The 20,500-nt window shown below is 30.3% G+C and overlaps 2 protein-coding genes and 1 long non-coding RNA gene across 13 annotated transcripts; 2 read left to right on the top strand and 1 right to left on the bottom strand.

Annotated features, from left to right (window-relative positions):
* Positions 1–1,046: 1,046 nt before the first annotated feature.
* LOC112695180 (uncharacterized) lies at positions 1,047–6,090 on the bottom strand. Of its 10 annotated transcripts, none has more exons than XR_011862779.1 (8): positions 5,753–6,062; positions 5,595–5,663; positions 4,566–4,768; positions 2,449–4,307; positions 2,089–2,365; positions 1,710–1,814; positions 1,459–1,587; positions 1,047–1,343 (listed from the first exon to the last, which is right to left on the bottom strand). It is a non-coding gene; the product is annotated as an uncharacterized lncRNA (long non-coding RNA). The 10 variants fall into 10 exon arrangements; XR_011862782.1 differs by having other exon boundaries at positions 2,449–4,236; XR_011862783.1 differs by lacking the exon at positions 1,710–1,814 and having other exon boundaries at positions 2,449–4,236; positions 4,566–4,993; positions 5,753–6,090.
* On the top strand, positions 1,348–4,430 carry LOC112695178 (long-chain-alcohol oxidase FAO2-like). Its single transcript, XM_025747429.3, has 3 exons — positions 1,348–1,656; positions 2,058–2,330; positions 2,595–4,430. The coding sequence occupies exons 1-3, from the start codon at positions 1,435–1,437 to the stop codon at positions 4,323–4,325; spliced, it is 2,226 nt and encodes a 741-aa protein (XP_025603214.1). The 5' UTR covers positions 1,348–1,434; the 3' UTR covers positions 4,326–4,430.
* A 3,397-nt stretch (positions 6,091–9,487) lies between the features above and the next one.
* Positions 9,488–12,655, top strand: LOC112695176 (long-chain-alcohol oxidase FAO2). 2 transcript variants are annotated; one of them, XM_025747428.2, is made up of 4 exons: positions 9,540–10,094; positions 10,294–10,566; positions 10,747–11,017; positions 11,114–12,655. In XM_025747428.2, exons 1-4 carry the CDS (start codon positions 9,885–9,887, stop codon positions 12,490–12,492), a joined length of 2,133 nt encoding a protein of 710 aa, XP_025603213.1. In that variant the 5' UTR covers positions 9,540–9,884; the 3' UTR covers positions 12,493–12,655. The 2 variants fall into 2 exon arrangements, with proteins under 2 accessions (XP_025603212.1, XP_025603213.1); XM_025747427.2 differs by having other exon boundaries at positions 9,488–10,094; positions 10,747–12,655.
* Positions 12,656–20,500: the final 7,845 nt, after the last annotated feature.

The following is a 20,500-nucleotide window of genomic DNA, read 5'->3' as shown; positions in this document are numbered from 1 at the left end:
GTTAAGTCATGGTGTAACAAGTTTTTCAGGTTTCAAAATTACATGTAGTTCATGTTTATATTCTAACTAATTAATGGCGTCGGTAGAGTAAATTATAATAAAGTGACCAACATTCACATGTTTCCAAGCTCAACAACGTTAGCATAATCATGAATCATGATGAAAATATACCTATTTTTTTTTTTCATTCTCCTACCAAAAGTGGCCAAGCTTAGACTAACAAAATTCTGTTCAAACCTGGAAGTTGAATGGTAACTTTATTAAAAAGTCATTCTCAATTCAATATCCATGAAGAACTGGGGTTTCTTCAATCTTTTTAAATTTCTTGGTCACTATACATAAAAAATTAGCCATATAGATAGAATATATGTTGAAATACAAAACATACATTAAAAATATGTAAAACAATACACATATATAAAAATATATAATACTTAATTTGGTATTTGATTTTTGGTATCATATAATATTTTTCTATTTCTAATGCCAAAACCCATGTTAAACTTAGTGTACTTTAACTTTTTGTAGAAAATTCATTACATCTTGGCCCTGTAATATGACATTTAATTTCTTTCGTCCCTCCTCTTAAGTTATTTATGGTTTGGTCTTTCGTCTCTCAAATAATGAAATAACTATAAAGGAGTCTTAAATGCCACTCAAATAATGAAATAACTATGAAGGAGTCTTAAATGCCACGGAATATAACTGGTCCAATGAATAAAGTAACTTATTATAGGAATAGAAAGTGCTCTAAGACTCTAACAAAAGCACAAGTTAAGGGAACGAAAAAAGAGAAGTTCTAAGATTAGTTATAAATTCAAATTTTTTACTATTTACATAAAAATTTAGCTAGCATATGTCATTAGAATGCATAATAGAAAGTTTGTATTAAAAAATTAGAAAAAAATATAAATAACCTTAACAAAAATCTGTCAGAAAATAATTTAATATTAAGTAATATTAATATATATCAATATTTCTTCCAAAACCTCAACTCGGGACATATCTTAGGCCTTAGCCATAGATTGTCTGAAAATAATCAAATATCAATAAAACCAAACAACCACCATTATTTTTATTGTTATAAATTATGCGGATCACATATTTGAAAAATTGTTTAGAACATTATTATTATGTGGTGGATGAGGAATTGAGGATGGACTTTGGAGCTTGTAACAAAATAGAGTATATAGATATATGCATGATTCTATAATTAAATATTAAAAGACACAAGACTTGTTGAAATTTATTGCAATCTTGATTGGCATACCCATAATTGAAAATGACACCAAGCGTTTTCTTGCTCCAAATTCATTCCTCAACCTCACTGTCTTGATCTTTCTCTGCCAATAAAAAGGAGTACTTTGTAACTGTTTAATCAACTCAGAAGAAGCAAAATAATAATAATAATTTGTTAATTCACAGAGAGAGATAATGGAAGATGGAAAGAGTTGTCACCCTCTTCTGAGAGGAGGTAACAGAAGAGAGAAAGGTTACAGCCATGGCCTATCTTCCTCTCAGATGCAAGTTATGGCTTCCTTCTGTGAGGCCCTATTGCCTTCTCTCCCATTAAACAAGGAACAAAACCTGCAACACAATCATGCACTTTCAGCTTTCTACAATATCTCTGGTTCTCAGGCACCATTTCCTGATGAGGTGAATTTTATTTTATTATTTTCTTCATAAGTTATGTATGACATGCATCATACGTGTGAATCTTGCATGTGCTGTTTTTCTTCATGATCATCACAAGCTTAGCCAATTTGATTCAATTGTTGTACTTGAATCTTCATTACTGTTTGTGTCTGAAATATCTGTCAATTTGGAAAACTTAATTGAAGTAGTAGTTTAATTTTGCACTTGAACACAAGAGAGGAATTTGTGAATTAAATACAATTTATTTTATTTGTGTTTAAGTGCATCTAGTTTGAGTACTTTCTCTTTTATTTCTTCTATATTGTACTATGCTCCACTTTATTGTTTTGATTTTTTTTTCAAACAAAAAGATATAATTTTTTTTTTTTTTATTTATGAACCAATTCAAAATGAAAATTCAGACTGCAGAGATCATGATCAAGAGGGCATTACCAGAAGCATGGTCCTTAGTTAGCTGGGTTTTGCGGATTCTTTCATTCAGGTTTGGAACACTGTTGCTTTGTGGAAAGGATTGCTTGGAATGGAAGTGGCCTTTCATCCACAAATTCTCTGAGATTCCATTGAACAAAAGAGAAGAAATTCTCAAGAAATGGTCAAGGGAGAACCATTGGACACCTCTAAGGATAGTGTTTGTGTTCATCAAACTTGTTTCCTTCTACAATTTCTTCACAAGGGTAATAATGGTTTTCTTCTTCTCTGAGATTTCAGTCTGTAGTGAATTTTTGCATGTTAGTAATAACTGGATGTAAGGACCTTCCGATTTCATAATAAGTAAATGAAGAAAATGCATACCACATATTTGATTATTTGACTGAGAGGCATACTGAAAAGCTGCATGTCTCATAATTGTCTTGTTAATCCCTTTTCTTGCTAGCTAAGTAACTAATTATTTTTGTTCCCTTTTGTTTAACTTTGCTACTTTTCTCCAATTGCTGCAGACTGATGGAAGCGGGCATAATCCTGCATGGGAAGCAATGGGGTACAAAGTGGACACCAGACAGAAGTTAACACATAAGGAGAGGCCTCTACAGAAGGGGATAGTAGAGACTATGTATGAAAATGATTCTACTTTAATCCAGTCTCTCACTGAAAAGGGCCTTGAAGTCACTGAAGATCTAGAGCACAATTCATACAACATCAAATGTGATGTTGTCATTGTTGGCTCTGGCTGTGGTGGAGGAGTTGCGGCTGCAATTCTCGCAAACTCGGGTCTGAAAGTGGTTGTCCTAGAGAAAGGAGAGTATTTTGTTTCCGAAGATTATTCTTCCTTTGAAGGTCCGTCCACGAATGAGCTTTATGAATCAGGTGGAATCATGTCAAGTGTCGACGGGAAGATGATGATCTTGGCTGGTTCAACAGTTGGTGGAGGCTCAGCTATAAACTGGTCTGCATGCATCAGAACACCTGATCCTGTTCTGAAGGAATGGTCTGAAAAATATAAAATCCCACTTTTTGGAAGCTCTAATTATCAATCTGCAATGGATGCGGTATGCAAAAGGATTGGGGTGACACGACAATGCGCAAAAGAAAGCTTTCAAAATCAAATTCTCCGAGAAGGATGCAAGAAAGTTGACTTAAAAGTTGAGTCAGTTGCAACAAACGCTTCAGCAGATCATTATTGTGGCTCATGCTGCTATGGTTGTAGAACTGGAGATAAGAAGGGCACTGACTCTACTTGGTTGGTTGATGCTGTTGCGAACGGAGCAGTGATCCTCGCTGGATGTAAAGCCGAGAAGTTCATATTGGAAGATGGAAAGAATGGACCGAAGAAAAAGAAATGCAGAGGAGTAATTGCTGCAGCCACTTGGAGGAGTAAGGTCTCAAAGAAGCTCCGAATTGAATCCAAGGTATCTATTTCATCATGTGGCTCTCTCTCCACACCTCCTCTATTGATTTCAAGTGGCCTGCAAAATCCATACATTGGGAAGAACCTCCGACTACACCCAGTCCAATTCGCCTGGGGGTACTTCCCAGAAGACATGACAAATTTCAGTGGAACTAACTATGAGGGAGGAATCATAACTTCAATCCACAAAGAATTTGCAGAGGATTCCACCCCAAAATTCATTATAGAAGCACCTGCTCTAGGACCCGGATCATTTTCAGCATTGGTTCCTTGGGTCTCAGGGCTCGATGCAAAAGACAGGTTGGCAAAGTATGCAAGAACTGCGCACCTTTTTGCTTTGGTAAGAGACCAGGGTTCAGGAGAAGTAAAGGCTGAAGGCAGAGTTTCTTACAGACTTGACCAAGTGGACAAAGAAAGCCTTAGAATTGGATTGAGGAAAGCCTTGAGGATCTTGGTTGCAGCCGGAGCTGTAGAAGTGGGCACTTACAGGAGCGATGGCCAAAGAATCAAATGCAAAGGGATCAAGGAGGAAGATTTTGAGGAGTTTCTGGACACAGTCACAGTGGCTGGTGGTCCAAGCTCAAGGAATGAACTTTGGACTCTTTTCACTACTGCGCATCAGATGGCAAGTTGTAGGATGGGCGCCACCAAAGATGACGGCGCACTCGATGAAAATGGTGAGAGTTGGGAAGCAGAAGGGTTGTATGTGTGTGATGCAAGTGTGTTTCCCAATGCTGTTGGTGTCAACCCCATGATAACAATTCAGTCCACAGCATATTGTATTGCCACTAAGATTGCAGAATCACTGATGAATGAGATGTAGAACATGAACAGCTAAGTTTGTATCATTCTAATTTAACAATTTCATTGTCAATTTGTGTTTTTTCCTTTCATGTTCAAATAAAATAATTTATCCATGATTTATGTATATTGTTAGCAATCGCATAAGGAACTTTATTTGCTTGAAAACTAGTAGTATCAAATGCTTATTATGCAGTAGCTTGTAATATAATGTTACCATGTCTCATGTTTCTCACGGATTTAAGAGAATTAAACATAATACCATGTAAAACAACATGGTGGGTGGTGATGTTCAGCTAGATGTTGAGTTGCATGCTATCAAACCAAAGTATACAAAGACAGTGTAGTGGCTGATCTGTATTTGACAACAACGTTTGCAGAATGTAGTTGCTTTCTCTACTTCTATTGGTTGCATAACTTTTGAACTTAATTGGTCATATTAGAAGAAGCATGGTAGCAACATATCTGCCAATAATCAAATTGATAATATGAAACACGAAATGAATACCACCTTGCAAATACAGTCCACATAACATAAACTGAACCACTTGTTGTTTGTCCTTGTCCTTGAATTACAACCAGTTTATGTGATGCTCCTAAGATACATCATATATGTACATTTCTTTTGATTATGTTCTTGTTTTGTCGGCAGCTTTTTGTTCCTTTTTGGGTGGTGAATTAATTAATTACCTGATTTAATTTCAAACAAATTCAGCTTCTTAAAGTATATCGCCGATGAGCAATCTATCTATTTATAATATTATAGAAAGAAAAACCAAAATAATGTTATGTTAAAACTTGACACATAATATTTTATATTGTAGCCGCATCATATTAATAACAGATTAGTAAATTCTCCATTACTCATGTTTACTCCATATTATCACACCAATAAAAAATACAGAAATACTTGGTGACTAAATGTTTTTAGTAAAAAAGTCCAACCAAGTCAGACTCTTAGACTTACTAATCTCTTAGTTACAACTTATGTGAGAAAAAGATTATGTTCTTATGAAAATTGCATAACAACCACATAAGAGAGTCTCTTGACCTTGAGAAAGCTAGAAACTATATTAGGAAACTTAACTAATTTGAATTCACAACTTTCAGCCATAAGCGAACCACATATAAACCAATCAAACACCTAAATCATAAACATCTTCAAACTCATTCAGCCAATCTAAAATCTACCACATCAGCCAAACACAGCCATAAATAAAACCAATTCAACCAGCCAAATCAAATGCCAATTCATATCCAGTACCAATCCAGAAACAAAATGAAACCAAACCTGAAGCTGCCTGCCACTGCTCTACACAAATTAGCCATCAAATACCATTATCTCCAATCCAACTTCAACCTTCAGCCAAAACAGAAGCAGAATAAAAAAAATAATAATAAATAGCATTTATTTATATATTTAATATTTATATACCAAAAAAAAAATACCTCTGCCTCTCAAACGGTGGCTCCTGCGGCAGCAACAACTCCACCACCACCGTCGAGCCTCTCTTTACCACCATCATCATCGTGCTTGTTCTACCTCAGCCATCACTCACCGCTGCCATTCTTCTTCCGCGCAGATGCTTCCATCACCGTCGAGCTCTCTCTCCTCTTCCTTCTTTCTTCCGGCTAACGCCTTCTCTACATTAGCGGCGCCGCTCGCCGTTGAAGATCTAACGCCACTGGCCGCGATCTTCTCTCTCTTCAGCGAACCCTCTATCTGTCTCGTCTGCTAGTCTGCTTCCCGTTAATATTTGGATAAAAAAATTATATTATATAATAATAATATATTTTTAACAAAATTAACTATTATAATGTTTTTAATTTTTAACGAATAATCTATTATTTTTAAGTAATATAAAATAATTTAATTACTTATATTTTGTAATTAAAAATAATACTATATAATAATTAATTTTAATAAATAAAAAATATTTTTAAATATATTTATATGTTTTATATTTATTTATTTTAAAATAAAATATTATATTTGTTATTTTTAAAATATTATATATTAAAATATATTATTTATATATGTATTAATATCTTTTATATTTATAAATTTTATTAAGACTTTTTTATAATATTTTTTATTTAATAATATCTAATAGTTTATAAAAAATGGCGCATCTAATACGCACAAAATTATTGTATTTGTTTTAGACACACTCATAACAAAACAAAAAATTTAAAGCAATTTTTTTTTTGTGATGACACATATTTTGTGTGCTACTACACTATTTATGTACTAGCCATAACAGATTTTGTGATATACAATGAAGATAATACAAAACAAAACTTTTAAAGCAATCTTTAATTTTTGTGCCGAACAAAAATATTTTGTATGCTACGCTATATAATTTAGGAAGAGTTTTAAGTATATCAGAAATATTAATATTCTAGTTATTTTAATTATTAATTTAAATTATAAAAAATATATATAATATATATTAATTAAAATTAACGATTAAAATAATTTAAATATCAGTATTTTTTGATATATTTAAAAATTTTTTTATAATTTATATACTAACCATATAAGTTTATGCGATATGGCGAAATGAAAACAACAACAAAATAAAAGATTTAAGGCAATTTTTAGTTTTTGTGCTAAAAAATAAATTTTTTATTAAAGAAAATAAATTTGTACAATAAATTTTTAACCAAATTCTCAAAGGCTTTACTGTAAGCAAAAAATAAATATTTTTGTTCTTGATAATAAAAAAGTAAATCGTTATTCATATTTTAAATTTATAGATAAAAGTCTTATATAGTTATTAAATTAGTCGATATTGGTTGACAAAAAAATAATGTAATATAGTAGAGAGTTTATGTATTCTTGTTCTTTTGTATTATTTCAATTGCTTGATCTCGATATTCATATTCTAAATTTATAGATAAAAGTTTTATTTAATAATTAAATCAACCGATATTAGTTGACAAAAAAATGATGCAATATAATAGAGAATTTATGTATTCTTATTTTTTGTACTATTTCAATTGCTTGATTTCAATATTCATTTAACTCATTAAAGAGAACTGTAGAAATATACTCCTTTTTTAAATTTTGAAGATCATCCTACAATTGAAAAAATATATGTTAAAATTCTATTAAATTGGACTTAAAAAATCAATTAGATTTAAGATACATCATTCTATTTTGGTATCGCTATTCTTTTATTTATCAATTTTGTTGGATTAAACAATTTTAGCTACTTTATAATATAGATTGCACAATTGTAATTGATAAACAAAAAAAGAAAATACATAAAAAAGATGTAACAAATAATTTATATTAAAAAATAAAATAATTAATAAACATCATGTCTTAGAATGTGGACATATTTTGCTGATTGTTCAACTATTTCTTTTTCTTTTAGTAGTTCAGAATATGTTAATATTTTATTTATGATTATATTCTAAAAAATAATTATTGACTCTATTATAAGTACACTGACATCTTTAATTATATTTCAAATCCAATCTACTAAAAATTTGTTTAAATTTTTGCTAACTTAATCATCAGAGTTCTTTACAAGTACTATCCCCACCTCTTCACGAGAAACTCGGACGGCGGTACCTTATCATCAAAGACGTCAGACGCTACTCAAAAGGAGTCTGAACCTCACGTTCAGACCCAAATCCATCCAATTTCAAATAACCGTTGAAACATTAGCGTCGTTATCATAAATCTAAAGTCTACACCCAATTATAACAGACAAACATCTCAAAAATAGACACATGTCATTCAAATCTAAGTCAGAATGTCACAACGACGATCGTACAATAATAATACTCTCACGAGAAGATGGAGCGGATGACTCTAATAGAAAGAAAATTTTGCAAAACCCTCAAATTTAAAAAAATATCAATTCAGAGATACACTCACCAAAAGACCAAAAGATACAGTAACTCTTCCAGATTTAAATACAGAAAGCGATTACAAAAATCATGTTTGGTTTGTTTAAGTCAAAATCCTCTCCCATGTCACTCTCTTGCTTTCAAAGTTATAAAATGAAAATAATAAAAAAATAAAAATAAGCATAAGCATGTAAGCATTTCCATATTTGAAGGTTCTCACTTGCGTCAATTAACTCTCAGCACTATATTTTTTGGTGACTACTCTCAGCATTATATTTAAGCAACCAACTTTTTTTTCTTACAATCCATTCAAATTTTTACACGCTATCTTCCTTTTTTTATTTATTTTTATTATTTAATTTTCAATTTTCAAAAGATCACTATCGCTATCTTCTTCTCCTTTATTATCGCACATTATGTTCATGGACTATATTTACCTTCTCGAATTTTATTATTTAAATTGATCCAAATTAAATTATTAATATTTTTATTATTTTAAAAATTATATTTTTATATTTATAAAAAATATATTTTTATATTCATAAATATTTATATTATAAATGAAATATGTGAAATAGGTCAATTTTTACGTATTAATATGTATTTAAAAATTTGTGGCTTATCTTATTTATACTTTATCTGTATAAACGAAATATACTTTTAATTAATTCGTTTACATTATAAACAAGATAAGTAATAGGATATAAAAACTTAAATTATTATCCAAATTATCTATATTAGTAAATAAAATATTTATTTAAAAAAAATCCCTCCTATAAAATGACATTTAATTTCCATGGTCCCTCCTCTCAAGTTGTTTATGGTTTGGTCTTCCCTCTCTCAAATAATTAACTTTAAAGGAGTCTTAACTCTTAAATGCCTAGGGATAGAACTGGTCCAGTGAATAAAGCTTCTTACAAGTAACTTATTATAGGAATTGGCAAGTGCTCTAAGCCTCTAACAAAAGCACACGTTAAGGGAATGAAAAAAAAATTCCAAGATTAATTATAAATTTATTATTTTCTTACTATTCATATTAGAATTTAACTAATATATGTCTTAAAATTTGTAATAGAAAGTTTGTATTAAAAAATAGAAAAAAATTCTTAATTTAGAATTAATTAATTTAATTTTATAAATTTATTATGTTAGCACTCAATTAAAAGTTTAAAACTATTAGGTATGTGTCGTGTATTATTTAATGTATTATAGCACCAAACGAAAAAACTATAATATGACCAATTTAATTAAAAAAATGTTTCAAAACTAGTTTAAAAAATAAACAATCTACAAATTTGACCATATACTAAAAAATCTGTTAGAAAACCTGTTTATATTAATTAATATTGATATTGATATCAATATCTTATTTCTTCCAAAACCTCATGTTTGAAAATATGAACAAGAAACCATGACTATTAATCTATTATTTTAGTTGTTATAAATTATGCGGATCACATGTTTGAGAAATTGTTTGAAACATTATTAAGTGGTGGATGAGGATGGACTTTGGACCTTGCATCAACATAGAATACATAGATATTAATTGTATGTATGATTCAACTTCTATATCTAAATATTAAAAAAAGACAATACTTGTAGAAATTTATTGCAATCCTGATTGGCATACTCCATAATTGAACGATTGTCTTGTTCCATAATCACTGACAATAAAAAGCAGTACTTTGTAACTGTTTAAGTCAGAGAGAGAGACATAATGGAAGATGGAAAGAATTGTCACCCTCTTCTGAGAGGAGGTAACAGAAGAGAGAAAGGTTACAGCCATGGCCTATCTTCCTCTCAGATGCAAGTTATGGCTTCCTTCTGTGAGGCCCTATTGCCTTCTCTCCCATTAAACAAGGAACAAAATCATGCACTTTCAGCTTTCTACAGTGTTTCTGGTTCTCAGGCTCCATTTCCTGATGAGGTGAATTTTGTTTTATTCATGTGAATCTTGCATGTGCTGTTTTTCTTCATGATCATCACAAGCTTAGCCAATTTGATTCAATTATTGTACTTGAATCTTGAGTGTTAGTGTGTTACAATTGAACAGCAGAGAGGAATTTGTGAATTGAATACAATTTGTTTTATGTTTATTTCTGAACCAATTCAAATTGAAAATTCAGACTGCAGAGATCATGTTCAAGAGGGTAATGCCACAAGCATGGTCCTTGGTTAGCTGGGTTCTGTGGATTCTTTCATTCAGGTTTGGGACACTGCTGCTTTGTGGAAAGGATTGCTTGGAATGGAAGTGGCCTTTCATCCACAAATTCTCTGAGATTCCATTGAACAAGAGAGAAGAAATTCTCAGGAAATGGTCAAGGGAGAACCATTGGAGACCTCTGAGGATAGTGTTTGTGCTCATCAAACTTGTCTCCTTCTACAATTTCTTCACAAGGGTAATTATTTGAACTGTATACCACATATTTGATTATTTGACTAAGAGAAATACCATGTCACATAATTGTCTTGTTAATCCCTTTTCTTGCTAACTAAGTAACTAACTAATTATTGTTTGTAACTACTAAGGTTTTTGTTCCCTTTTGTTTAAGTTTGATACTTTTCTCGAATTGCTGTAGACTGATGGAAGTGGGCATAATCCAGCATGGGAAGCAATGGGTTACAAAGTGGACACCAGACAGAAGTTAACACATAAGGAGAGGCCTCTACAGAAGGGGATAGTAGAGACTATGTATGAAAATGATTCTACTTTAATCCAGTCTCTCACCGAAAAGGGCCTTGAAGTCACTGAAGATCCAGAGCACAATTCATACAATATCAAATGTGATGTTGTCATTGCTGGCTCTGGCTGTGGTGGAGGAGTTGCGGCTGCAATTCTCGCAAACTCAGGTCTGAAAGTGGTTGTCCTAGAGAAAGGAGAGTATTTTGTTTCCGAAGATTATTCTTCCCTTGAAGGTCCATCCATGAATGAGCTTTATGAATCAGGTGGAATCATGTCAAGCGTCGATGGGAAGATGATGATCTTGGCTGGTTCAACAGTTGGTGGAGGCTCGGCTATAAACTGGTCTGCATGCATCAGAACACCTGATCCTGTTCTGAAGGAATGGTCTGAAAGATATAAAATCCCACTTTTTGGGAGCTCTAATTATCAATCTGCAATGGATGCGGTATGCAAAAGGATTGGTGTGACACCACAATGTGCAAAAGAAAGCTTTCAAAATCAAATTTTCAGAGAAGGATGCAAGAAAGTTGGCTTAAAAGTTGAGTCAGTTGCAATAAACGCTTCAGCAGATCACTATTGTGGCTCATGCTGTTATGGTTGTAGAACTGGAGATAAGAAGGGCACTCACTCTACTTGGTTGGTTGATGCTGTGGCGAATGGTGCAGTGATTGTCGCCGGATGTAAAGCCGAGAAGTTCATATTGGAAGATGGAAAGAATGGACTGAAGAAAAAGAAATGCATAGGAGTAATTGCTGCAGCCACTTGGAGGAGTAAGGTCACAAAGAAACTCCGAATCGAATCCAAGGTATCTATTTCATCATGTGGCTCTCTCTCCACTCCTCCTCTATTGATTTCAAGTGGCCTGCAAAATCCATACATTGGGAAGAACCTCCGTCTGCACCCGGTCCAGTTAGCTTGGGGCTACTTCCCGGAAGACATGACAAACTTCAGTGGTACTAACTATGAGGGAGGAATCATAACTGCAATCCACAAAGAATTTGCAGAGGATTCCACCCCAAAATTCATTATAGAAGCACCTGCTCTAGGACCTGGATCATTTTCAACATTGGTTCCTTGGGTCTCAGGGCTCGATGCGAAAGACAGGTTGGCGAAGTATGCAAGAACTGCTAACCTTTTTGCATTGGTAAGAGACAAGGGGTCAGGAGAAGTAAAGGCTGAAGGCAGAGTTTCTTACAGACTTGACCAAGTGGACAAGGAAAGCCTTAGAATTGGATTGAGGAAGGCCTTGAGGATCTTGGTTGCGGCCGGAGCTGTAGAAGTCGGCACTTACAGGAGTGATGGCCAAAGAATCAAATGCAAAGGGATCAAGGAGGAAGATTTTGAGGAGTTTCTGGACACAGTCACAGTGCCCGGTGGTCCCAGCTCAAGGAATGAACTTTGGACTATTTTCACTACTGCACATCAGATGGCAAGTTGTAGGATGGGCGCCACTGAAGATGACGGCGCGCTCGATGAAAATGGCGAGAGTTGGGAAGCAGAAGGGTTGTATGTGTGTGATGCAAGTGTGTTTCCCAATGCTGTTGGTGTCAACCCCATGATAACAATTCAGTCCACAGCATATTGTATTGCCACTAAGATTGCAGAATCACTGATGAAAGAAATGAAGAACATGAACAGCTAAGTTTGTACCATTCTTGTTTAAGAGTTTCATATTTAATTTATCCTTTTCCTTCCATGTTCAAATCCAATAATTTATCCATGATTTATGTATATTGTTAGCAATGACATAATGAACTTTATTTGCTTGAAGACTAATAGTATCAAAGAACATATTGTTACCTTTAGCTTCTTTGGTAAGAATTTCTCTTGATTCAATTCCTTGGTTATCAATCTTAATTCAGCAGATGAAAAGAACAATTTCTGTAACTAAATTGACTTGTAAAAATTTGAAGACAAGCAATTCTATTATACAATACCACATATATTCACCAAAATAGCCTTTCAATCTGTCGTGAGAAGACTATTTTTAATGTTTCAACCACCTATTTACATTGAGTAGGTCTTTGATGATGGATTTGTGATATTTTACCATTTCAGAAGTGTCTAGCTACTTTAATTAATTGTGTATAATAAAATATAAATTTTAGATTATTTGCACTTTTTGCGGAATAATAAAAGATGTCCTGCCATTTTTCGGTGACAGTAACCAAAAGCTAAAGCCAAAGTTGTAGCATATGTTTTTTAGATTTTCAAGGCAAAGGATTCTATAGTAAAGTTTGGACTATCAAATAATTTTAATAATAAAATATATTTTTTAATTTTTTAATAATTATTAAATAATTTTTATTTAATTTTAATTATAAATTTTATATTTTATTTTATAAATTATTATTTTATTATTTATCTATTATGTTTAATTAAAAAATAATAAAATAATAAAATACATTTTTTATTAATTATGACTTCTATAAATATTTTGAAAGTACACATTAATGAGTTTTTTTATCCATTGATCTGTTGTATCCGTAAAAGTTAGAAACATTGATCTGTTGTATCCGTAAAAGTTAGAAAAATAGTATTTGTTGGTAATTCAATCCGTTGAATCCATAAAAGTTAAGAAAATAGTTTGTTGGTAATTCAATCCATTAGAAGCACAACAAATCGATTAAATTTTGACAATGAATTTTTCCAAACTTCAACCAATTGGAAGTGTAACATAATCGATTAAATTTCGCACAGTAATATGAATTTTTTCAAAATTCAATTGATTGGAAGTGTTATACAATTCAATTGACTTGGGCTATCCATGATTTTTTTTATCAATTGATTGGTAGTGTAACACATATTGAATTTTGCATAGTAATATAGATTGAAAATGTTACACAATCGATTGAATTGCATAAAATTTAGATAAAATAATTCCAAAAACGTAAAAATAAAAAAAGATAATGTTGTTAATGTTGTTGAGAAATGTCACAAGAAAAAAAAAGAGTGATAACTGTTCTGATGAGATTGTTAATGAAAAAAACAAAGATTTTTCTCACAACAACTAATAGCATAAAAAAGATAATTAAACATGAAAAACATGAAAACAATTCTATTGATGTTGTATAATATGAATGGAACGAGGAGAACCTCTAGAGTTTTGATCATATCGCCCAAAAAAGAAAGACTATGGTATAACGCAGTTCAATCAGTTGTGTAACACTTTCAATTCATATAACAAAAACTCAGTGTTGGGAATTGGGCCAATTTATATCTTAACCTTATACACCTTTTATAAAAGATGTATAAGAGTTTTGTTCATTTCGCCAAAAAAAGAAAGACTATAATATAGCACAATTCATTCGATTGTGTAATACTTTCAATTCATATAACAAAAACCTATAGTGTTTAATAAATAGGGAAGGTTATCCGTGAAAATTGGGTATTTTGGTATATTTGGATTTGAGTCATAATGTTAGGCCAGGATATAAATAATATGATTTATTTTTTATTCAAAACATATATAATTAAATGCCCACATTAATTAATCTAAAAAGAATTTTAAATAAAATACTTTACTCCTTTCAGATTATTTTTCTGTTATTTTAAAGATGAAATAATTTACTTTATAATAATATTTTAAATTTAATTATTTTATAATAAAATTTATTAGAAATAATAAAACTTAATTAAAAATGATGAAAATACTACTAATCTATACAACGAAACTAATTCTTAAAAGTTTTTAAAATAATAAAATTTTATTAAAAATCAAATTATTGCATACAATATTTATATTCACTGCTTATATATTCAACATAACAAATCGAACTTTTATTTGCCTCTGACAAACGAGGAGCTTTTTAGGGCATCTATCTATCTGCCACCATTATAGACTTACACTTTGATTTGTTTAGGTATGTGTCTTCTTTTGCTGCCAACATGGTGTGTTTAATTAGGTCCTTGATTATTTTAGTCTAGGACTAGCTATGATACGATAAGATACGATACGATACGAGACACATTGATACGCGAATTTTAAAATCTTATAAAATATATAGATATGCATATATATAAAATATATAATATTTTTTAGATAAATTATAATGATATTTTTAATATTTTATTGATATTAAATATAAATTAATTTTTTAATTATTTTTAATGTCTTATTTTAATTATATCAAGTATTTAAAATATTTTTTGTTTTAATAAATAGGTTTAATTACTCTATTTGTTCCTATAGTTTCGCGAAATTTTCAAATAGGTCTCTATATTTTTTTCTTTTTAATTGAGTTCTTGCGCCAATTTTTTTTTTTAATTTGGTCCCTACACTTTTTTTTCCTTTTATTTAAATTTCTATACCAATTCTTTTTTTTAGTTAGATCTCTATAAAATTAAGCCAATCATTACTAAGAGGGACTTAATTGAAAAAAAAATTAGTACATGAACCCAATTAAAAAAAAAAGTATAGAGACCTAATTGAAAATTTTACGAAACTATAGAGACCAACAAAGTAATTAAACCTAATAAATAATAATATATACTATATCTAAATTTATTTCAAAAATATATGTTAAGAATAAGTTTGGACACGTTGACACGTGATGGTATTTAGGTATGTCCAAACGTGTCCAAAAAAAATATTTTTTATTAAGACATAGTTAGACGCAACAAACACTGATGTCAGACGAATATCGATGAATATCGTATCTAAAATATATCCTACACGTTGACACGACAACTTAACGAAATATCCGTACTTGATAGAACACTAGTTTCTATGTCATGCTTGCTTCAAGGGTTCAAGATTACAATATATATCCGTACGAGGTCATCATGGAGAACATACAAGAAAATAATAATTTAACGCAGTCTAGTCTTTATTATTAGAATTTGACCCAAAACAAATTTCTTTTTTTCAAAAAATGATGGTATAATATAATGTAGCAGTGTACAAGTAGTTCATCATATATACTAAACAATTATAACATGGATCGGAGTTGGAAGATAGACTACAGAAAATATAGCAGAATCTTAGGTATGATGAATTGAACCTATGTTCTTATATTCAAATATAGTAATGATTTGTTAGGTTTCTTAGAAGAGACCGAAAACTTTCTACCGCGTTTTGATTAAGAAACTTTATTCAACTTCTATTTTATAAATATGTATCATTATTTTATTTTTATTTTTTATTTTACAAATGTATAAAAAATAGTTATACATAGATTTTAAGAGTTTATATTTATCTATCTATTATATAAAGGAGACGTGATATATAGGAGTTTGATACATAAAATTATAAATGGAAAAATGCGATTGTTATTATTATAAGAATTGGTTGACGAGTATTTGACAAAGAATTAATTATTCATTCATTAATTTATTTTTTATGGTTTCAAATACGACGGTGATAATATACATATACAACGTACTAGGATTCGAGTTGTAACGCACAATAACCTAATTTACTAAATCAAATTGAACCACACTTCGTATGTCTGAAGCTCGCATGATGCTTCTTATTCCAACATAAACTGATGAGATTTATTTCTTCGTTATTAGGTTCTCCAATTCTACGAGTCTTCTTTTATCGAATCTGATACCTTTGAAAACCTAAACCTAAATGCATCATGTTTAATTATTTGTGTGCTTAGCTTTTCCCCTCTAGGCCTCCATAAACTTGGCGGCAGGGTACTGCTAGGGAGCCAATGGCCTAAGCTAATTTTGGAATTTACCAAGAATCGAATCCTTGACCTTTCGAACCTAAAACTCTAATAACATATTATGAACCCACTCATTCCAAAAGCGTAACCTGACAGAACAATGTAACACTAATGGTCATATCTCTAATACTTCCTAAACCTCCATTATACACATTATACGCTTAAGCCATTAACTCCCTATACTTTCTCATTACATAATAATATGCTACATGACTAATAAATAATATTATTTTTGGCTAATAGTTAACCAACAATAATTTATATTTATATTTATAAAAATTTTGCACAAAAAAATATATAATTTATTTGCATTAATATTTACTAAAATTTTTACCTAAATCAATACTATTTGTATCTTACATTTTTAAATTTACACATATAAATTAATAAAATTTATTTATTAAAGACAATTTAATATTTATGTTGGTCAAGTGATGACAAAAAATACTAAAAGTTGATGTCCAAAATTTTTTTTCATTATATATATATATATCTATAGAAAGTGTTTACTTTTTATTAAAAAAAATGTGAAAATAAATAATAGTTTTATACGTATTTAATTATGTCACAAAGATGAAAAAAATAATGTATATTTAATGGGAGATGTTTCTATAAAAACGTCTAAAACGTCTTTTTGTAAAGATGCTTACGTGTTGTATTATTATTGAACGTATTAATGAACTGGTTATTTTTGAATTTCTTAACAAATAAGAATAAAACCGATTTTTTTATAACAATAACAATAAACTCAATTTTTTTAAGAATCTAATTGTATTTTTAAATTTAGAGATTCAAATGTTTTGCAAAACAAAAAATTATAGATATATTTGTCTTTTTATCAAAAAATTTAGATTTAAATTATGTAATTCGATTCGATCGGATCAAATCGAGTCTAATAATTATAATGTAGACAATTGAGTTTATTATTGTTGCTATAATAAACCGGTTTTGTTTTGATTTATTAAAAAATAAATTATTAATCGATTTAATAAAAATATCCAATAATAACATGACACATATAAACATCTTAAAAAAATATTTTTAATGTCTTTATTAAAGTGTCATCCATATTTAATAACAAGTAATAATTAGATATTCATATAAATAAAAAATTAATGTATATGGATAACAATGGTAACACCACTAATCTTATATATTAATTCCTGCATAGCTACTAGAATCTTCTGTGCAGCCACATTTGGCTCCCACAAATTAAAGATGACAATTGTTGAAACCATTGTTTATTTCATTTTTATTTTTATTTTATTTTTCCTTTTCAACTTTGACACCTCGACCAAACACTATAAAACCAGGTTTATGCAAGTTCCACTTAACCCAAAACATAATCTTATCAAGTAGTGTTTAATTTGTTTAGAATCATGGGAAATGGAACCTCATCAACATCATCAAAGTCCAAGGTTCAGCAAGGTCAGCAAGTAATAAAGGGTGTTCATTATTATGCTAACAACAAACCAAGAAGAGAACAACAACAACAACAACAACAACATTATGGTCTTGATGGTGGTGCTGTGGAGCTTCTAGAAACTGATGAAGCTTTCAGTGAATACATCCGAAGAGCTAAGCAAAACATGAGAACCGTGTCGTACGTTGGTAACGACGAAGATCACAGTAACTACCCTGCACCTGTGGTTAATAATAATGTGGAGAACGAGAATGAAGAATTTTCGGAGTTTATTCGCCTTACTAAGAAGAAGTTGAGAACTGCTTCCTTTCAAAGAGGCTGATGAATGAAGAACATTATGTTGTTGACTTGTTGGAGTGCAAAAATAACGAGTTCATATTAGGGCATGCAATCAAGTAGATATATACTTACATCATACAAAGTTAGAGTGTAGTCAAATTCACGTAAAATTGATAATTTAGAGTTGTTAGATGATTTAATTGATTTGAATAAATTTTCATCTAACAGTTCTCAGTTACTAACTTCATGTAAAGTCGACTGCACTTGAATTTTCACCTATTTATATTTATTCATTTATTTATTTATTTGTTATATTATTTGAATTGTTGAAGCATGCAAGATATATATGTACTGCTCAGTTTATTATATATCTGGCTTTGGTTGGTTGTTTATTATTTTGGATGATTTTTTAGGGTAATGTTAGAGAGACAAAAAATACAGTCAGAATTTGTCTTATTTAACATTTATTGATTGTTGCAACAATTAATAAATGCTAAATAAGATAAGTTATGACTGTTTTTGGTTAATTTTCTTTGATTACCAAACATTTTTAATTTTTTATTGGCTTTAATGCTTTCATTTATATATATTAGCTAGTAGCTACCCCTTTGATTATTCATCAATACCCCCTTTATTTCTTTCTTTTATTTCATTTATATATATAATTCATTTTTTTAATTATAATTAAATGTGAAACTAATCAAATAAATATTGTGTACTCTAATTAAGGATTTAGGTTCAAATTTTATGCTATTAACACTCTTTATAAATTATATAATAAAAGATGATACTTTAAAAAAAAATAATACTGATGAAATTAAAATTCAATGAGTTATATGCTAAATTTTTCCTATGTACCCATATTTTCATCAATTATATGTTAGATAGATTATTTTGTAAACTATACTACTCAGACAGATGCTTTTGTAATTAAATTAGCAGACCGGATTTCTTAAACAATCTCATTAAAGAGTAAGAGATGTTAGAAAAATGTTTTTTATAACTATATTATTTTAGTGTTTAATGTTTTTGGAAATAACCAAGTGTTTAATTATATATTAATTTTATTTACTGTTAATCTTTTTTTATCTTCTTTTTTAGCAAAATTCTTTCTGTTATCTTTTTTGGTTTATACTAGGGTATCTATTAAACAAATTCTATTTCATCTTTTTGTGAATATTAAACTCAGGAGAAATGGTTAAAAAACACAGATGTTGATCAAATCTTTCATTATCTATAATTGTTTGAATATGTTCATTTCTATGTTACTGATGACTTGATTTTATGATCCTTTTTATACTTTTTTTTTGGACAAATTTACGTAAGTATTTTATCTGTGAAAAAAAATAAAAAGCTTTGGAGCATAATTTTTTTATTTCTAAAACAAACTTTAACATATATAATTTATAAAAAAAATATTAATTTTAAAACTTAATTGTGATATATTGTTGAACACATTTTTTAAATTATTTTATTTAATAATAACTAAAATCGTGATTATGATTATACAAGATCAAATATTTTTTTTTAAAGTAAAAAATGGTATTTAAATAAAGAGATAAATACTAAATTAGTATCAAAAAAATTTTAGCGCTGTCAAAATAGTATATGATTTTTGTTATTGACAAAATAGTCCCTAAAATATTTTAAAATTTGACAAACGTGCCCCTGAACTCACCAGAGCACATCTCTGTCGAACACAATGAATGCTGACGTAACCACCGTATGTTAGTAATCTGGTAAAACCCCCAACCCTAATCCCTCTCTCCCTCTTTATGGCCTAATTCCAAAACAAGTTATAATCAAAACAAGGAAATACAGCAACTCACCAACAAAATAAGAACTGAAAAAGCAATTTAATAGTTAAACCACCACCAATTAAAACAATAACTAAAAATCAACAAACGGAGAGGGAGATTGAACTTTATAACTCAATAGAGATGGCTGAACAGTAGCGAAATGACATCTGAACAGAGGTTGGACCACGCGATAGAATTGAGTCTAAACAAAAGTTAGACGAAGGCTGGAGTGCGGTAGAACAGAGGCTGAACAATGGCAGAAGCATGGTGTAACGGCGGCGGAAGCACAGCAAAACAGAAGAAAAACTCGCCAAAACAGGAGGAACCACAGCAAACAACGATAGAACAGAAGTGTCGCGATGACGTTGGAACAGCATGGACGGAGGTGGTGGCTGGACAAGTTGAAGAACAAAGACGAGGCCAAAGAGCTGAGGGAATTAGGAAGTGGAAGCTGCGTTGGGGAGGAAGAGGAGG

Source organism: Arachis hypogaea, chromosome 6 (assembly GCF_003086295.3).
Source record: "Arachis hypogaea cultivar Tifrunner chromosome 6, arahy.Tifrunner.gnm2.J5K5, whole genome shotgun sequence".
Lineage (NCBI taxonomy): Eukaryota > Viridiplantae > Streptophyta > Magnoliopsida > Fabales > Fabaceae > Arachis > Arachis hypogaea.
Note: the sequence above shows the minus strand (reverse complement) of the source record. Positions and strands in the feature narration are given on the sequence as shown.

Bases quoted from the DNA above. Each gene is read 5' to 3' on its own strand.
- LOC112695178 (XM_025747429.3), top strand. From the start codon at position 1,435: ATGGAAGATGGAAAGAGTTGTCACCCTCTTCTGAGAGGAGGTAACAGA. The intron at 1,657-2,057 runs GTGAATTTTATT...ATGAAAATTCAG, and splicing joins AGGCACCATTTCCTGATGAG to ACTGCAGAGATCATGATCAA. The intron at 2,331-2,594 runs GTAATAATGGTT...CAATTGCTGCAG, and splicing joins TCTACAATTTCTTCACAAGG to ACTGATGGAAGCGGGCATAA.
- LOC112695176 (XM_025747427.2), top strand. From the start codon at position 9,885: ATGGAAGATGGAAAGAATTGTCACCCTCTTCTGAGAGGAGGTAACAGA. The intron at 10,095-10,293 runs GTGAATTTTGTT...TTGAAAATTCAG, and splicing joins AGGCTCCATTTCCTGATGAG to ACTGCAGAGATCATGTTCAA. The intron at 10,567-10,746 runs GTAATTATTTGA...GAATTGCTGTAG, and splicing joins TCTACAATTTCTTCACAAGG to ACTGATGGAAGTGGGCATAA.